This window comes from Papilio xuthus, unplaced genomic scaffold, assembly GCF_000836235.2.
Source record: "Papilio xuthus unplaced genomic scaffold, Pxut_1.1 DF826938.1, whole genome shotgun sequence".
NCBI classification, from domain to species: domain Eukaryota; kingdom Metazoa; phylum Arthropoda; class Insecta; order Lepidoptera; family Papilionidae; genus Papilio; species Papilio xuthus.
In genome coordinates this window covers 3,000,911-3,020,655 of record NW_013531711.1, presented here as the reverse complement: position 1 = coordinate 3,020,655, position 19,745 = coordinate 3,000,911, and the positions used below count along the sequence as shown (strand labels likewise).

Below are 19,745 nucleotides of genomic sequence, written 5' to 3'. Positions count from 1 at the left end.
CTTAATATTCGTCGTTTAAGGTTGACATATTTGATGTTTGCAAGTACAAAGAAATAAGAAACAAGAAATTGAATGATTGAAAAAAGGATGAGAGACATTTGCTTGATTTCAGCAAATATTTTAATTTTACCTTCAGATTTCTTTATACATGTTAGTCAAACTAAATGATGACACCTCACTAGCGTTGCCCAGTTGCCCTAACGAAGTCAAAAAATGTCAAGATCCTCTTCATACGGTTTTACCGGCTGTTAGATGCAACCGCTATTGCGGTAGCTATGAGCGACCCCTAAACAGTTCAGATTCCCTTGTTTGACTATACCAAATATTCAATTGGATAGGTTATGTCTATAACGAAAATCCCGAAAAATAACTAAAATAATCAAATTTATTGAAAATAAATGCATAATATACAATAAAGTATCTCTAAGTTTATAACAAAACCCGGAATGTCCATCAAGTCCAAAATTATTAATTATTTGCTATTTATATAAAACAAATACGAATACTGCAAGATTTTATAGGTTCGATTTTAGAAGACAAAGTTATTTAGTTAAAAAAATATATTGTTATCAAAGATGTTCAAATAGTACTTTATGATCCTTACAAAATTTAAGAAAAGTACAATAACCACTTCATCATACAAAGTGTTCTTTATGGACCCATCCCCATCAAATTGTTTTTTTTTACCTTCTTTCCACGAGACTAAAATAATATTCCTCATCAACAGTCTTATTTATTTTCACAAAATAAACTAACGATTATGGTCAACTCCCGTTCTGCTTATTTTTCCGTATGGTATTTAATTTTTTAAAACATGCAAATTGCAAATAAAAAAATGTGTTAATTACTATTAACGTTGTCGTAATAAAAAACTAATTTGGAAAGACAACAAAACGTTTTTAAACATTTAAAAGGCGAAATGGATCACTAATTATGTTCTATAAAACATCTGGCCGTAAAACTCTTTATAAAAAATGATAAATATTACACAAAGAATTACATATTTGCAGTGAAAATATTAATTAACGGAAATAATCACATTTGAACCGATATATGATATTAATTTTTGATTAACGCATCCACAAGTTCGTGGATTTGACAACTCACACGGACATTGTCACTTTTATTCATTATTTGTAATTAATAGCGGGAATTTGATTGGCGCGATGGTGGCGGCGCGCGACAGGGAGTTGGCGCGCGGCGAATGCGGGGAGCGTGGAGAGCGCGGCGAGCGGGCGGGATATGGCCGCACGCGCAGCTCCTCCGCGCTACGGAATGAGCCGCGAGACGCGCGCCGCCGGAACAGTGACGTTACCGATGTCTCTTGCAGCAAACATCTGTTTACACAATCAAACAAATAGGATTATTGAATTTCAAATATTTTAGAATCAATGATATCCAAGTGTCAAATTACTTCTCAAGTTCCGTGAGCTGTTGTTTTGGCGTAGAAGATGCGACGGGCCGAGATCGGCCGAGCTTGGCGCGCGTCGACTGCAGCATGTCTTGAGTGACGAGCGGCTGACTCTCTTTAGGAATCGGCTTACACTTCACCGGATTATCCTGTACCGGATAATTACGATTATCACTAAAAAGTTTATAATAAGGGATTATTCTAATTGTCTAAGGACTTTGAAAGTGACTTATTACCACACTGAGTCGTTGGCTAGTCCGCAGTTAAAGTTGATTTCCTATATTAAGTTTACTAAAACACTACCTTAGTGACTAAATAACGACCTAGTGAGATATGTTATGATAAAGTTCGAAGTTTTTTAATTTTGTCATCCAGTTTTTTTGGTAATTACCAACCTTGGCTTTCCGGAGCTTGACTTTGGCAATGTCCTCCGGGGTGATGGTGAGGCGTGGCGCGGCGATCCTGGGCGGTGCAGAGCCGCAGCGTGGCAGAGTGTTGGAGCGCACCGGCAGCTTGGTCACTGTGGCGGGAGGCGGCGGCGGAGGTGGTGGCGGGGGCGGTGGCGGTGGTGGAGGGGGCGGGGCACCCTTTACTGGAACTGTTGGCTTAGCTACTTGCTGCTTGCTGTACATAATGTGTATACCTTTGTAAGTAAATATAATTACAATATGGACTGCTGAAAATTTGTTAAACAGTAACACCCATCAACTGCGTTTAGACACCGTTTATTGTTAAATCAATTAGGCTATATAAATAGTGATTGTTAGTTTGAGTGCCAAAATTTAGCATGCTATGTTTGTACCGTAAAAGATGGACAGCGTCTATTATTTACGATAACAGACTTTAAGTGATGTCATATAACTAGCAAGTCTTACCTTAGCTTATCCTCCAAATCATCGATTTTGATGGTCATCTTTTTAACTCTCTCGTGAAGCTCCTCGTTCTCTAGAGATAGCCGCGACTGTTTCGTATTTAGTTCCTCTACAAACTTTCTCAACTCTTTAACTTCTTCCACCACAAAACTGCCTCCACAGTCCCTGCTGCAAGGTCTAGGCTCTTGAAGCATCTCGGAGTATAGACCAGTTATAGACTGGTAACCCTGAAAAGTATTAAAGGTGGCCGGTGCAAACATACTTGAGATCGACTTCAAATTAATTTAATTATTTCGTACCCAACGGAGTAATACTGAACAGAGTATTAGATCAGTTCTTGGACCAAATGGATTAAAAACATTAACACGTCGAGCGCCACGCGTATTTCTAAGACAATCCCGTACAGGCCACGAGTGTCGCTTATACGCACTGGTATTAAAGGACCGGTGTCAGCTACCGATTGTTGACGCGGCGCTTAACGTGTTAATTAAAAATATCGTGGATAAGACGAAATAGTTGAATATTGGTTTCAGAGGAACACGTAAATAATATTCGTCTTAGCAGTCCAGCTAAGAACTTAGGGAAAGACAAATATTACGTATCTGTCATCTTCAGTAGGGGTATAGTAAGACCGCCACAGAATGATACTTGCGGCTTTGTTTACATTATATACAAATTATCGGAATAACACCTGTTTATTCTGTACATGTATGTACCTGTTTATATGGTACATTACTTTTATAATACTTGATATAATATTATATATGCATTATATTGTTATAATTGTTTCGAATAAATTGCCAAGCACTTTTTTATGATACAAATGATAAATGACGCGAGGACCTAGTGTTAATTCGTTAGTTATTAGCTAGGATTAAAGAGGATACTAGCAAACATAAATTTTATAATCTTACCTTCCGTCCAAGCCAGGTACAAATATCCAAAATACGCCATGACTTCGCTCGGTTCACTCTTCGATTTCCTTTATCCCTGCGCGGTGTCTCGCCTGTGAAAACGAACCAATTCACGTCATTCAACATCCTTGGCTCTAAATCACATTCTATTTCCACATCCAACACAACATTCCCTTTTTTAGCACACATTTTTACTTTATGTTTTCAAACACGAGCGACAACAATCTCGTTCAAACTTGATTCGCATCGTGCACGTTAGGTTTTGAAAACGAATGATGTCATTACTCTAAATTTATCAGCACACGAATGTCGTGTTATGAAATTAACCGACGTATCACTTTAAATGACCTTTTAACCTTTTAATATTTTTTCTTTGTATTACTTAAGAAAATAAATTTGTAATCACAACAATAACTTTGTTTTAATTACAACTTTATTATAAGTATTTTATGTCTACATTACTACTTCTTAATTAAGTCTACTATCAACTGTTTGTTTTGTTTTACTGTGTGCAATTCCGTTATTAAAAGTATCTTCTGATTGGATTTATGTTAGCACTTTTATATATTTCACTAGAGGAAACAAATTGCGGTCGTCAGTTCGATTCCAGTTTTTACCTATCACAAAATAGGTTTATCTCTGATATGGCGGTGGATAAAAAGATTTATTTTTTACGGAAAACTAGCTGTCGCCCGCAACTCCCCCCCCCTCACGCGTAATTAAAAAAATAAGTAGCCTATGTGTTCTTCCAGACCATGTTATATATGTTTGCCAAATTTCATCGAGATCCGTTCAGCCGTTCCGGAGATACCTTCAAACATCCATCTATCCATCCATCCATCTCAATATTGACATTTATAATAGTAAGAAGAAAAATTACTTACAATTACTTATATTCTTTCTTGCTCTGTGCAATGCGTCCCTCAGTAAATTTGTCTCAGATTTCAATCTTCTTTTGCGTATCTTATACGAGCTGTTACTGTTTACAGATTTAAACGATACTTCTGAATCTGACGACAATCTGCTCGACGAGTCTGATGATTTAAATGACTTATTTTCCGTCAAATAATCCGTCACATAGCTTGTATTTTCTTTTGAACATTTTATTTTCTTCGAGGGTCGAATATCCCCGTTGTCTTCGAAAGATTTTTTTCTGTAACGTCTGCTTACTAAATTCGAATCGGTTTTCTCATTGCAAATCGAATCTTCAAAATTAAATTCTTTACCAATCGACAAGTTTACATCCACAACACTACAATTGATGTGAGATACTAATGGATCAGTTTGAGTAGAGGAATCAGCTCTACTATGATCTGTCATCATAATACTTACAAAAGGAAGAGAAATATTGCTCTGGCTATCTTTATGAACATCTAAATTAGGCTCCCATGAGACATTAAGCAAATCATCTCTGGAACATTTCCGTACCGCTTCAATTGTGTCATTCATCAATGAGCACTTATTTTCCTTGTCATTTTCGTTGTCATTATTTGTTTCTTTTTCGCCTTTCAATGTCATTTTCATATTATTACAAATTACACGCCAGGCTTAAATTAAATAAGACCAGGATAAATTACACTTTGTACATTATCACATTTTTGTCATATTTACGTCGTTCAACGTCTTTGTCAAATAATTATTCTCGTAGGGTACCTTTATAATATAAATGACCCTAATGTTCGTTTTAGTTGTAGGAACACAGTTTTTCAGTAAAACGTGATTAATTAACATTTACTATACTGAGTTTATATTTCCGTACTTGTATGAAAATAAGAAAAACGTTTTATTTATATACAATACAAGACAATATAAGCAGTTGTCCAAAGTTAGTTCTAACAACTGTAATATTTAACGATCAGGGACAGCACTATTCGATACGATGCGAAGTGTTGTGACGTGACGTCATAACTGTCAAATTACTGCGGCAAAATGTTATGCTCGGGAATAATCAGCTGATCAATAACGATAGTTTTTAGACGTCGTTTTCAATTAAAATAGTTATAATTTGTCATGCGTTATGCATCAAAAAAGAAGATTTTTTATTTAGTGTTTTTTACTGCAGTTTTACTTTTGTTACTTCAACCTGCTATGAAAACGCGACGTTCATATGAAATTATAGAGAAACAAAATATTATTAGTTCACTGCACGAAGAAACCGCAGAAAATTACACCAGCACCGCAATAGTTGACTGTGATTACCATGATATAATATATGACGAAACAACATTACCTGCTACGGTAATAGACGGCGATTTGAACGAAGGATACAGGATAAAGGAAGGAGGAGAATATGCCCCTCCGGAATGCAAAGCGCTATTTAGTTCTGCGATCATCGTTCCTTATCGGTATTTAAAATTTACATTTTAATATTAGCGATATTATTGTTAAAAATAATCTTAACATATTCAATGAATACAGGGACAGAGCTGAACAATTACGAAGTTTTTTGGTGTATATGCATTCGTTCTTGCGTCGTCAACATGTCCACTATCGCATATATATTGTTGAGCAGCTGGATTCCCAACCATTCAACAGGGCTAAGTTGATAAATATCGGTGCTATAGCTGCCATGAATGCTGGATACCCATGTCTCATATTACATGATGTTGACCTATTACCATTAAAGCCTGCTAATATTTACGCATGCACTAAATATCCTAGGCACATGTCAGGCAGCTATAATAAATTTAGGTGAACAACCTTTCAGTATAAATCATGTTTTATACAAAAATAATAAATATATTAACAACAACTTGTAAATAAAATCATGACATTCATCGGCATATATTTGCAACAGACAGCTTTAATTGCTATGAACTTTCATATACATCCTAGAAAAATCTGTAATACATTATTATAATATTTTAATGAAATTTTTTGCATTATAGATATATTTTGCCATATTTAAACCTTATTGGTGGTGCTACATCTATAACGGCGAAGCAATTTAAAAATATAAATGGAATGAGCAATAAATATTTTGGTGTGAGAGGTGATGATGACTTTCTTTCTCGAATTGAATCACTAATGTTGAAGATTTGTCAATTCGAGCCACAAATTAGTGAATACTACAACATACCAAACGGACACCAGGGAAGTTGGTGAGTAAATATTTTGACTCTTATGTTACTAACTGTGGATTTCTGAGTCTAAAATCTCCATTTAAAACATAAGCTATCTCTGTGTCTCAGGGACAATATATTTTATACAGATATTTAGCCGTCAAAAACCTACCTTTTAAAGATAAAATATGATTAAAAGTTACATAATTATATAAAATTATTTATTATATTATAAAATAATTTTAGGTATACTAAAAATCAGAAAATCTTTACAAAAAAAGGAATATCCAATGATGGATTGAACTCTTTAAAATATACAGAAGTGGCAACTGTACTCCATCCATTATTTACTCATATCATGGTTGACTTGTAGCATATCTTTTATTATAAAATAGATTTGTTAATATAATATCATAAATGCCTAACAAAAATACCTGCCAGTGTTGCCATTTACATACCGTAGATTTATAAACAATTTGTTTCCGTTAAAATATCCTATTTATAATGTTAGAAATAAACCAAATATAAGCCTTAATATGTTCCTGAAGTATTCTAATAATAACTACCAAAATGATAATTTAATAAGGCTTTATAACATATCGTAAGAAATATCATTACATTAATATTTTATGCTGGTAGATTATAAAAAGACTAGTTTAGTGGTGATAAACTTCTAATGATGTAATAAATTCATACTATGCAGGAATAAATATGACACTGTATGTGTAAAATGTGACAATAAAACACCTTATGTGAACAAAAATTATAAATATTTGACTAGAAAAGTCAGGAATATTTGAGAAATATCAATAAAGTGATATGCCTTCTCGTATTTATCGAAAATGTTATGTTTTCATTTACATTATATTGTAGTGTAGAATGTATGATTAATATTGTGCTGTTTAAGTGATTTTTTTTAATTATAATTTAATTATTTTCTTGAATACTAGTTTTAGACCTAGTGTATGAACCGTCCTATATTTTGTTCTGCTTAAATTTGTTGTAGAATTATTTATAAAATAGTTCCTTGCGTTTAGAACGTATAGTATATTCAAAGTTTAAATCTTGTTAAACTTTGCCAAGGAATTGATGAAATAAATTATTACCAATTTTTAAAAATGTTTTCATAATTTTCTGGTCCTTTTACTCTAAGGAAAAGTACAAAGAATGTAACCTGATTTTAATTGTTAAAAAGTAGTAATTTCATTGAATATGATTTCTCAAGCATACTCTATTACCTATTTATCAAGGCTATATATGTTTCTAAAGTTATATTTACCTATTTTTCTAATACATGACTTATCTTTACGAACCAATATTACTAGGTTTGTTTCTAAGTATATAAAGAATTAGCTATTGCCCGCGAGGATCAAAAAAACTTGAATAAGTAGCCATGTGTTCTTCCAGATTATGTTCCACATGTGTGACAAATTTCATCAATATCCTTTGAGCTTTTCCGGAGATACCTCCTAAAAAGTATCCATCCATCATCATCCATTTAAACTTTGGCATTTAATAGTAGGAAGTATTTACAAGTCTTACTAATATATCCTGGGCATTGTTGAAATGAAAAAGCTTACTTTGTCGATAAAGGATATATTTGGTATGATCAGAAATTTACAATAAATGGTCCCATTATACAGGTTTAAAAAAATGTACATCCATTTTTTAACCTAATATGTACAATCTACATAGCATCACATTTAATACTATAAGAAAGGTGGAAACATTTATTTCTTCTATTTCTATAGTTAAATGTCATAATGATTTACCAACAGTTTACATTATGTTTATTTCGTTTAAAAAAATCCATAAGGAAAACGAAATTATTATGGACCAATATTTCATATAGTAATTTAGAGGTTAGGTCTATCATTTTAAGCTTTTTTATAGTGAGAATTAAAAGAAATATTCATAATCCAATCAAACTTTAGTCATTTTAATTATTATGTGTCATTATCGTCATTCAAATCAAAACATTTATATTGGAAATACAAATAAAAGGAAAACATTGTAAAAAAAAAAGCTTAAGCTTATAAGGCTGTCAATACACATTGTATAAAACTACTTTTACATATATAAAAGTTATTTACAGTTAAGTTTCTTGGCCTTTATAACTTAAAAAACAGGCACAAATTATGTTGTTTAAAACAAATACTATAAAAATATCACACCTTTTCCAATAAAACTAAGGTCAATTTAGCACCCTATACCAATTTCCAAAAGTACCAAAGCAATCTTTAAAAAAACCCCTAAACAATTATAGAGTAAAAAATTAAATTTAATTTAGGAAATACAATCACTTAATGACCAGATACGTAAAACAAATTATTAAAAAGAAAAAATGCAAAAGTGAGACAACCACACAATACTGTATGGATTGATTTGTCATGTATAATTAGAGATTTAAAAATAACAACCTTATTACCTTTTACATACTAAAATAAAATAATTTTATAATTAACTTGATAGTATAAAATAGTTGGAGCGTGACATTATTTATATTCAAAGTTAAATTGTATTGTAAAAACATGGAACATATTTATAACACAGATCACCAGATATTGCTGCTTAAGAACATGAATAATTTATTATAAGAGAGATAAATATATAGAGGAAAAAGTAAATAGTCAATGTACAAATGTTTATGTTTTATACATAAAATTGTCTTTGAGTACTATATAACATGTGATGTTTTATTTTAAGTATATAGTTTGGATAAATTCTGTATGGGAATCAATGATTGTGTACATAATGTACATTGCAAAAGTCAGTACTATAGTAAGATATCAATCCTAAACATTTATTTCATATGGCAAAATGTCAAAATTGATTAAACATTAACTGCAGACCTGTACTCATACTTTGGGATGGAATAAGAAAAATAAATAAATTACGGTCTTAAAACTAGCATACTTACCAAGCCCAATACAAATGAGAATACTAATTTGAGATTAGAACCTATGTGGAGCCAGTCCGGCAGTTGTGACGGAGTTATATTCTCAGGCTGTGTGGGAAGTAATAATGCAGCTATACAACAAATGCTCACTGCAACCGCAACTACATTTATAGGCTGTTGTTCTCTGAAAACAAGGTTTAATTTTGAAAAATTATTATTTAAAAAAAATGTCAAACAAGGTAGCGGGAGTACACCGAATGCGGACACAGGACCGGGCATTGTGGCAATCGATGGGGGAGGCCTCCCTCCAGCAGTGGATGAAATTAGGCTGATTATGATGATGATGTGAAACAAAACCTCTTTTAGGATTTCATGCAAACATATGAACATGTGGACACAGTTAAAGACAATCTAGATAACAGTGCACAAAACCAATTTAAACAAAAAAAAATGTGTATGAATTATGGTTGAATGGAGTAAACAAGAGATGCCAATGTGTTTATCATTAATTCTCTAGCAATTTTGGAATAATACATTTATAATGATAATGCAAATATTTGGTGCTGACTCATAATAACATTTACATGAGAAAATTACAAAATTTGTTATCATAAAAGTGTGCTTATCACAAAATTTACATATCTAATGGATGGCAAATGAGACCTAAACAATTGAAGGAGTTTAGTTTATGTTGAGTAAGAACAAAATAAAGAGACAATTTCAAAGTAATAATATTGTGAGAATGCATATTTTATATCAAATTCATTGCAGTATGAATTTGCATATGTCACCTTCAAGATCTTGTTTTGATATCCTCTTACCCTCACTTTATTATGGCACTTAACACAACAAACCTTTCCGCACAACATTTTTTATTTGTGCAAAATCTACAAATTTAACTGCATTTTAAAATGTTTCACAACATTTTTACATAGAAGAATGTTTCTTGAACATTCCAATTCTTATTAATCCTAATACCCAATATAATTTAATAATTAATCCTAATACCCAATATCAGTTAACACAATATACAGGGTGTCCGGGAATGATGTGTACAATGGTTCATTTGTCATATTCTCGACCAAACAATCTGTGGTATTCTATTCTACACATCATTCATGGCCACCCTGTATAAAGTAAAAAAAATATGAATGAGAAAATTAAAAAAATAAACAAGCAAAAACTCTGGCATCATACCGGTGATGTGAAGGATGATTACAAGTCATCTTGCCATGTTCCTCTGTTGGCCTGATCACTTGGGTTTTAGTGGTTATTGGATGGAAATTGTCTCCAAAACTTTCTTGAGTAGTATTAAGTGGTTCACCTTCGATTAATTTTGTAGGAATGTCTCTTTTACCCAGAGCCTGTAATATATATAAAACATCAGAAATATTAATAATATTAATAAAAATAGTCATGGGGAATGCAGAAAATAATTTATTTCACAAATGCAATTCAGTAAAAAAATATTGTTTCAAAGTAACTAGTACACTTACCTGCTGAGTATTTCTGTCATACATTGTTATCCTGAATTTCTCAGTTGTATTACAATGAGCGAGAGAAGGCTGCGTGTATCGAACAACTATATCTATACAACTTTGTGGAGCTATAATTCCTTCTGGATCAATCACAGTGAACTTATTCGGGGAAGTACATAACACTGAAAATAACACGCTATTATACACTAGAACCATATGGCTAAATACGATTGTATGTTTACAATTTACCTTTAAAATTTACTGAAAAATCGTACGGATTGTACACTGTCAGTAATTGTTTGTGTGTATGTCTTGCATTTAAATAGAATTCCAATGACACAGGGAACACAAATACTGGAAAATTCTTCATTTTTTAATTTAACTAATTGAGACAAAGTAAAAATTCCACAACAATTTCAATTGTTTCGCATCTCGCAACACAATATTTGTCATTTGATCACTGACAGCTGGTTTTGATTTGACGAATAGAGTAGAGCATAGAGCTGTACTCTTGTATTTATTAGTTATAACCAAACTGTTATTTCTCCCTGCGGTATTCGTTATTTATAACTGTTGTATAAACAAACTGTTATTGCACAAGCCTTTTTTATTATCGAATCAGTTTTCGTTAAAGTGAACTTTAAAAAAAGGTTCAAGGGCTGCTATTCAAGTATTGTATCGAGAAGTTGGCGTAGAGGTATCATTTTTAAAAAATATGGACCGATCCCTTCTCATGATTAATAATTATGAAGTATTTTATAGAGAAATAAAAAAACAATAACGTGATTTTCTTTAAAATTATTTTATTGAAATTCTGATACTAAATCAAGCTTCAGTCTTAACTTGATCAGTTCCAAGGTGAGTACTAGATACCTTAGTAATTATTAAGTAAAAACTTTATCATAATAATTGGGAATCATGTATTGTGGATAAAATTAATAAAACAATTTTCAATATTAAATTAATAAATATATTTCTTAACATATTGTGTGTAGGAAAATTTTATATCCATTAAGGAATTGTACAAATGAGATTAAATAACTAAATGTAGAAGAATACAGACCAATCTGTATTTTAGAGCAATCTATGTAGTAGATAGTCAATAAGGATTTATTTTATCTTAGCGAACTGTAAAAACAAAATCACATATTAAACCTGCATGAATTATACACAAACAAATATATATTATATATATATATTTTACAAATTTCGACAACCCATTTTTGTTATGAGTAATGGAATCCATAGCTGTAAAGTGCAATCATTCCATGACATTTTAAACAAGTGTTTCGGGTTAAAAATCACAGTAACATATAATTATCATTCTATTCTATTTACATCACAGTATACTATATATATCCGCAACAATATTACATAAGGACTCATTTAGCAAAATCCAAATAAAGTCCTAAATAAGTAACAAATAAAATTAGTTTCAAGTAACTTATTCAGGACTTATGGACATTGTGAAACAGGCCCAACTACTAAATCAAATCAATAAAATATATATGTTAAGTTTTTTGATGAAGATGAAATAAATCTTTTCCTACTATTTCAATGAAGTAAACTTTTAATAAAAAATATATTTAAACATAAATACATACATATAATACTGATAAATAGCGATTATTTTCACACATTTTTTGAAATTAGTAAAAACTTTGGTATAAATAAAAATTGTGAAAATTAGATAGAGACATAATATAAAATAAAATTTTTCGGTAACATTTTTATGCATTACTACATATTGTAAATATTTAAATTAGAAATTATATAAATTACTTTTAACATATAGCATTCAAGGATTTTATGATGCACAAAAATTAACAATATTACAGAAATAAAACCATTTAGAATATATAGAATAAAAACGATTATTTTGATGTTTAATTTTTGTTTAATTCTATGAAAGAATAATATTAGTATAATATTACTGGTATGGGTACAACATAGCGACAGCGGGGTCCTCAGTCTCGAAGGTGATAAGAACACCTTTGAACTTATCCAGAAGTTGCATCAATTGTGACCGAGTTACATTCTCCATAAACATTATCTCTTCTAAATGTGTTTCACCACGGAAATAACCTAAGAAATTAGATATTATAGATTAATTCTTTAAAATGTAATAAGTATAATTAAGGTTAAATAACTTTCCATAAAAAAACTCCATTATCTAAATAATATTAAAAAGAAGAACTAAATCAATTCCAAAAATTAGGTATTTTATTTTTAAACAAGTTGAAAATCAGTTTAGTCGGGAGATTACCCAGACCAAAGGCGGCCTTCTGGACGGACAAACAGACAGACAAAATTTTTATCATCACATGTACGAAATCTTTTTTTTATTCGATATTACATACAGACACTTCAATTTTATCAATATGTACAGAGTATATATAATGTTATAATTTGTCTCTGATTTAGAGGTTTCTTTTTAAATCATAAGTTGGCATATGAGCAAGCGACCACTTGAAATAGACGAAATGACCGCTGATCATTGACATTTGTAATCATAGATGCATTGTTATGGAGTATTCCACTCACCTTTTTTATGTAGTGTAGCCAGCAGCAGCAGGTCATCAGGGTTGCTGGCTGCGGGCAGTGCTGCGAGGGCGGCGCGCTCTGCCGGTGTGAACGCGTGCAGCGGGGACTCGTCTCCCGCGCACCCCGCCCGCACCGCCCCAGACCCGGCCCCAGCCTCACACTCGCCCACCCCACCACATACCGTCGGTGGTTGGAAACTACAGTACGCCATCATACATCTTACTAATATTATAAATACGAATGTTTGGATTTATGGATGGATGTTTGTTAGAAGGTATCTTCAGAACGGCTCATCGGATCTTGATGAAATTTGGTATGTATGTAAAACATACTCTGGAAAAAGACATAGGCCACTAAGTTTTTTTAATTCCGCGGCAATGGAGTTGTGGGCTTCAGCTAATAGCAAAATAATTTTTTAAACTGACAAAAAATGAAGAATTCTTTTGAAAGTGCTAATCACGGTAACGAAGACAAAAATTTACCAGTTTATTCTCATTACAGGTTCTATAGTAAACAACAAAGAACTGAGTAATGTAACTAATCAGGAATACTTAACATTTAAATAATAAACATATATTGACTAACCTCATTTCATTTTGTAGTTTTAAATTAAGTGAAACTCCATTCTTTTTATCTGTGCCATTAGTTAAAGTATTCTTCTGCCTCGGTGATACATCACAATCCATCATGTTTTCATCACAGTCAACATTATTTGATGCATCTTTCTCCTTCAAAGATGCATCTGATAGTCGTGTCGTGATAGTCACTTTTTTATCTTCTTTATGGTCATCCACATCCATAGATCCATTGATATGTAATTTGTCACTGTTATTATTAGATATACCACTATCTACAGAGTTTAGTTGCTTCTTTTGATCGTTGTGACCAAAACCGTTTAAGCCGTTCGGTTTCGGAACGAAACCATCGACAACATCCATTCCATCGTCGAACGAATGATTTGCGGAATCATTTGTATGGAATTTTTCATGTTTTGAGTGTTCTGATTCGATTACTATCGGTTTAGTGTGGGAGAAGTCGGTTTGGTTCAGATTATTTTCGGTCGGATAATCTTCATCGGAGTCAGGGAATGTGTTAGCACTTTCTCTGGGCTCCACAGGTTCCGGAACATTCAGTTGCATTTGATTTAGCGAAGAGAATGAAATGTTACACGATTGATTGTAAATGTCATGCTTCTCGCAGTAATACTCTTGACCATCTGAAAGAGTCAATTTTTTTTAGGTTAAGTAACAATTTTCCTAAAATTATATAATACAAAAAATGTGTAGTACACATATATTATGAAGAAACTTTCTTCTAAAATTCAAGCCTGGATAAGCAACAACATATTGTAAAGAATGATACAATTTAGACACGTAAAGCCAGTAACTTACCGGGATCATCATTCCAATTGGGCGAATTGAAGTGTACGTATGTATGGAGCTGCAGCAGCAGCTTGCGACGCAATAGCCAGGCCACGACGCGAGCCAGCCGCGCCCCGCCCCCGCAACCGCCGCCCGCACCTCCCACACCCCGCGCCTTGAACCACAGCGGAGCAGGCAGAGAGAACTCACTAAGCATCTGCAATGTATATGATACCACTTTATGCAACCTGGTATAGTTATGCAAAATAAGCTGCTTATGTATTTATATGTACTCTTGTTTTTGATATATTTATACTAGCAACTTCGTCCGCAGGGAATTAAAAACTTGTTATAAATGTAGCCTATATCACCCGGATATAATGTTGCTACACTATCATTGTGCAGAACACAATTTTTGGTGTAGTGGGCGGCGATGGGAGGGCACAGATCTATATAGAACACCTTCCTACATTGTGGAGAACATTTTTTTTTAAATTAGTCTAATGGCATCAATATTGTTGATATATGTCATATTGTCAAAAGGCCGGCACATTTATGTCAAGAAATTTGCAGGACTATATTATTCTGTCCAATTATAAACATTGATTAATCATAAACAACCATTAAAAAAAACTATGTGTAATAAGGAATCATACTTGCACTAGGCACAAGCCCGGGAACTCTTTAGCAAACTCGTCTAACAGCGGAGAATGTATATTGACATTACCGCAAGGAGCAACCACATACACATTGCCTTCGCACAACGGATATATGACTGTCGCTTTAGCCCAATATACCAGATGACCAGTTAGTTGAGACACCTGGAAACAATAAGTTAGTAATTTGAAATTTATTTTTTATTTGTCATCTCTTTACAACTAGCTAGTTTTTTTTCTATACTTATTTTTTCTTTCCGATTTAAAAAGATGTTTACACATTCCATGCCACATTTTATAATATGAAAGTAACTCACCTGTGTGAAAGATAAGTCAGCTTCAATAGCGAGAGTTTGTAGGCTCTTCAATGGACTATACAACTTGATCAGTCTCAATAAAGCCGGGCTTCCATCAAGAGGAATTGAAGCTAACAGTTCATTTGGATCCACCTGCAATTGTTTTTTAATTCAATACTAATATGGCTGTAATTTGTGTATACAAAAAAATTACTGTATCTCAAAATGTCTAACAACGAGAGTGTAAAGGGTATCATACCACTGGTGCAATGCAACTGATTTAAGGTTATGACTAGTCACTTAGTATAAAAAGGGTAAATAATATATTGAATTCTTTCTCTTTCAGCAAAATGTTTGGTTTGCATTATTCCAGTACAGCTCATGTACAACTGGCATAATGTTAACACTTACCGGCACCAGTCAGACAAAACACTGGCATTACGTAAACTAGACATAAACAATGTTATTGCACTTAATTATTAAAACACTGCACTCAGTTTTTTTATATCATAAGGTGGCAAACGAGCGAGCAGCCACGAGAAATCGCTGAAATAGCGAAGTGGCCGTTGCCCATAGACATACGCAATCGCATATGCGTTGCCTACCTTTAATCGTCGGAGGAGAGGATGCACAGAAAGAAAATATTTTCCCTTCACATGCATCCTCTCATACGGAAAGTCAACTTCCACTTCCCATCCTTTCTTTATAAGAAAATGGATGGGAAGGGAAAGAGGACTAAATTAGGCCTCCGGGACACACACTCATCAGACGAAACGCAAAATTGCTTCCACTTCACGCCTGTCTTCTGTGTGGTTGTGGTGCGAAGATGTTATAGCGGGCTCTACCGCTGTTAAAGAAGTGTATAAAAAGACATGTGAATACATACCATAAGTAAGATACCATGATAAGGCCTTAGCTTCTGCAGACATTTATCAATACATTCTGGTTCAATGATCAATCCTCTATTGTGTATTTGATGAGCTTTGTGTGGCAAACAGAATGATAATAGTACCCAATTGTTTATACGAACTTGTACAATGCCTGTAAAGAATATGATTGTGGAAAAAATGCATCTTATTTGTATACTTTAGATTCAGTCCTATGACTTTTTTATAAGCTAAAATAACTTTACTAGCTTAAGCGATCATTTAATTCTTTCTAATATAAAAAATGACTTTAAAATGCTCAATTTATTGTTGCAAAGAATGAGATAGTAGATTAAAAAGACAAAAATAGAATATGACTTCAGGCCAAAATAGTTAAAAAATAAATAATTATTAACCAATTAGAAAAGGAGGAGGTTCTCAATTTCTCTATGGTTTTTTTGTTACTTTGTAACTCTACTCCTGGTTATCAAATTTTATTTTATAAGCAGAATGTAAAATCACATCATACCTGTGGAACTTAGACCTTCAAATACAGCTTTCATGGACCTTGCCAATGAACTTCTTTGTAATATCAAATGAAATGCTGATTTAGGATTACCATCACCACAATTTTCATGACTATATGTCGCAGAACTTACAGAGTGACGTAAATTTTCCTCTTCCTCATCATTTTCTCTATTAACTTCACTTTCCAAAGCTGAAACTTCATCATGTGTTGCCAACTGAAAGAACAAACATGTAACTGTGACTACTTCTAGGTTTATCTATCTAGATTAGGTAAAAGAGTAATGATAATTAACTAAATATTTATAAGAAATTAACTAAATCTAATATACTGCCTTATAAATGTTTTCTGATATCTTGGCAGGTCTTATCATTGCATAAGTTGCAGAGCAGAACACAATCTTAAATGTAGCAGGATGTGGAAGAGCACAGCTCAGCACGTCATTGTCCTCAGGCCACCAAGATTCCAAAAAAACTTACCATAATTTTCATTTCTTCAGTCAAATAGGAACATCTTTTTTCTTCATGCCTCAAAGCTTTGCCTAATCTCTTACTTAAATCATAATAGCATTTCACTAAAAATAAAAAGATATTATGTAAAAAAACTTTTGTTATTATACATGTAATAAGTTACAAGTATCAGCTAGTAATAAATGAACTAACCTATAGAGTGACTTGCAGATGCTTGTAAAGCAAATACAATGTTTATAAGAATCATAGCGGCTGTATCATCTTTGTTGGTTCTGTAAGGCAGTAGCGTTGGATGGCCAACAAATCTTACATCATTCACTTTCAGTTCAAACTTCCTGTTACATAGTTCAGCTTTCACTGCAAACAATGTTGATAACATTTCATCTGTGAAGCCGCTGAGTTGACCTTAAATGTAAATAAACATATAAGTTTATGGCATCTCTTTTAAACCATTCTTTAAAAAGTTAAGGTAATCAATATACAAACCTTTGTAGACATTAGAAGTTTGTGTTTGAGGATTTTGTAATAGATCTTCAGTACAGTTAATTGCGTACGGATTGTGACGGCCACATTTCTTCTGAGTGTTCTCATCTTTGTTATCCAACTTGTATGGATATCTAAACAAAAGTCTATCACCTTTACTGTCCGATTTCACGAAAAATATATTCAAAGGGTTTACTTCCATGATCACACTTGTAAATCAAACCGTAAACAAAGCAGAAAGCAATGCAATGGAAGATATTATGTTGTTTAGCGACGATAACAACGATTTTTTTTCGTTTTCGATGTAAATTTTATACATTTTAAACCAGGGTTGAATAAAGTTTGTTTTCGCTTTTTTTAGATAATCGAATATTCAATATTATGTTGTTCTTGGAAATTGAAGGTTGAAATTGAAAAAAATTGCTTTGACGTACAAGGAAAATACAAGAAGCAAAGAGTATATAAAACAAAGAGTATAATAAGTATACTATAGAAAGAGGGGCAACTCGCACGAAGTCGTGGATCCACGGCGATTGTGGCGCTCCATGCGTATAATCGCTGAACTATTTTTTTTTTTGGTACCTATATACGTAGGCACGCTTATTTAGCTCACTATAATAATAACTAATAAGTGGGAATCTAATAAATAAAGTTAAAATTGACATTAAATCAATGTTCAAAAATAATATACCCACTTATGTAGTTATTAATATAGTGAGCCGATATCAAGTAGCCTTCTATGAAATACCTCTATTAAAATGATCCTATTATTATTGGGGAAATAAAAACAAAATATTTTTATATTTTTGTACATTATTTATTATATTTCTATATAACTTAATTTTAAATCTATGCAAGTACATATACATCAATGACTTTCAAGATATCAGCTCAATATTTTAATTTTTAATATATATATTTGAAAATTACATTTACGGTAATAAATAGTATAGCGCGGTCACAAAAGAATGCATACCCTGTAATTAAAACCAAACCCCAAAATATTTTCAGTCATATGCAAGCTGGCAACTGGCAATTTGTAGTTATTTGCGAGTTTAAACACTCTGAACATATTCTCTTACAACATAGGCAAGCAAATTTTTCTTTACAAATAAAAAAATATATTTTTTACATATACACACATGGACCCACCTACTAATTTCAGACACATCAGTTTATTGCTCTATAATTCCAGTGATTGGCACACATTTTCTGAACATCACTGACCGTCTCTCAGGAAGGGGGAAACCGTGTATATGTGCACCTACAACAAACAAAAAGAATGTGATTTCCTATCAAGTATAGGAACTGATATGTAAAATGTATTAGAAGTAGGGCACCATTCAATATGATAACCGGAAAGGATAAATCACTGTGGTGCTAAAAACTACACCAAAATACGAAAATATTTAAATGTTTAAATGAGTCTGACGTATGGGAAAAACATGAAAATTTTTATTGAATTGTAACTTACCATAATCAGTCCATCTAAAACACAGTTGCGTACAGCGTCATTTTTCACGAAAACACATTTTAATTAAAAACAAAATGAATGAAACAACATTTAACTAAGAATACAAGAACAGAAATAGAAATACGAAAAAACGTAGCGGTTTGATGACACATGAATGTCTCGATGACACAAAGTAGAGATGAAATGATGTTTACCAAGATTTAAAAGATGGCGCCACTTTCCATACAAATCGTCCTTCTTCTAAGTTTCCACCCCCTGATATAAAATAAGAGACGGGACTCTTGACTAATTAGATACACAAACGTAGAATAAAAATTGACATTTTCAATGCTAGCAATATTATGAACAAGTCTACGTTGCTACCAACCTAAAAAAATCAATCTGTCAATTTCCGTTTTGACGTTTGAAAGTATTATTCGAGGGAAAACAATTT

At 32.6% G+C, this 19,745-nt stretch overlaps 4 protein-coding genes across 5 annotated transcripts; 1 reads left to right on the top strand and 3 right to left on the bottom strand.

Annotated features, from left to right (window-relative positions):
* Nucleotides 1-364: 364 nt before the first annotated feature.
* On the bottom strand, nt 365-4,855 carry LOC106121794 (proline-rich protein 11). 2 transcript variants are annotated; one of them, XM_013317607.1, is made up of 7 exons: nt 4,530-4,854; nt 4,082-4,350; nt 3,198-3,289; nt 2,287-2,510; nt 1,807-2,035; nt 1,415-1,560; nt 365-1,337 (listed from the first exon to the last, which is right to left on the bottom strand). In XM_013317607.1, the coding sequence occupies exons 1-7, from the start codon at nt 4,568-4,570 to the stop codon at nt 1,124-1,126; spliced, it is 1,215 nt and encodes a 404-aa protein (XP_013173061.1). In that variant the 5' UTR covers nt 4,571-4,854; the 3' UTR covers nt 365-1,123. The 2 variants fall into 2 exon arrangements, with proteins under 2 accessions (XP_013173061.1, XP_013173060.1); XM_013317606.1 differs by having other exon boundaries at nt 4,082-4,855.
* Nucleotides 4,856-5,107: 252 nt separating this feature from the next.
* Nucleotides 5,108-6,937, top strand: LOC106121793 (beta-1,4-N-acetylgalactosaminyltransferase bre-4). The gene is made up of 4 exons (XM_013317605.1): nt 5,108-5,542; nt 5,616-5,888; nt 6,086-6,298; nt 6,506-6,937. The coding sequence occupies exons 1-4, from the start codon at nt 5,208-5,210 to the stop codon at nt 6,630-6,632; spliced, it is 948 nt and encodes a 315-aa protein (XP_013173059.1). The 5' UTR covers nt 5,108-5,207; the 3' UTR covers nt 6,633-6,937.
* Nucleotides 6,938-8,214: 1,277 nt separating this feature from the next.
* LOC106121604 (motile sperm domain-containing protein 1-like) lies at nt 8,215-11,109 on the bottom strand. The gene is made up of 4 exons (XM_013317320.1): nt 10,886-11,109; nt 10,655-10,818; nt 10,356-10,522; nt 8,215-9,342 (listed from the first exon to the last, which is right to left on the bottom strand). Exons 1-4 carry the CDS (start codon nt 11,004-11,006, stop codon nt 9,153-9,155), a joined length of 642 nt encoding a protein of 213 aa, XP_013172774.1. The 5' UTR covers nt 11,007-11,109; the 3' UTR covers nt 8,215-9,152.
* Nucleotides 11,110-12,485: 1,376 nt separating this feature from the next.
* On the bottom strand, nt 12,486-18,269 carry Nprl3 (GATOR complex protein Nprl3). The gene is made up of 11 exons (XM_013317611.1): nt 17,842-18,269; nt 17,548-17,760; nt 17,365-17,459; nt 16,889-17,102; nt 16,380-16,534; nt 15,515-15,646; nt 15,198-15,362; nt 14,572-14,758; nt 13,766-14,396; nt 13,181-13,377; nt 12,486-12,721 (listed from the first exon to the last, which is right to left on the bottom strand). The coding sequence occupies exons 1-11, from the start codon at nt 18,038-18,040 to the stop codon at nt 12,567-12,569; spliced, it is 2,343 nt and encodes a 780-aa protein (XP_013173065.1). The 5' UTR covers nt 18,041-18,269; the 3' UTR covers nt 12,486-12,566.
* Nucleotides 18,270-19,745: the final 1,476 nt, after the last annotated feature.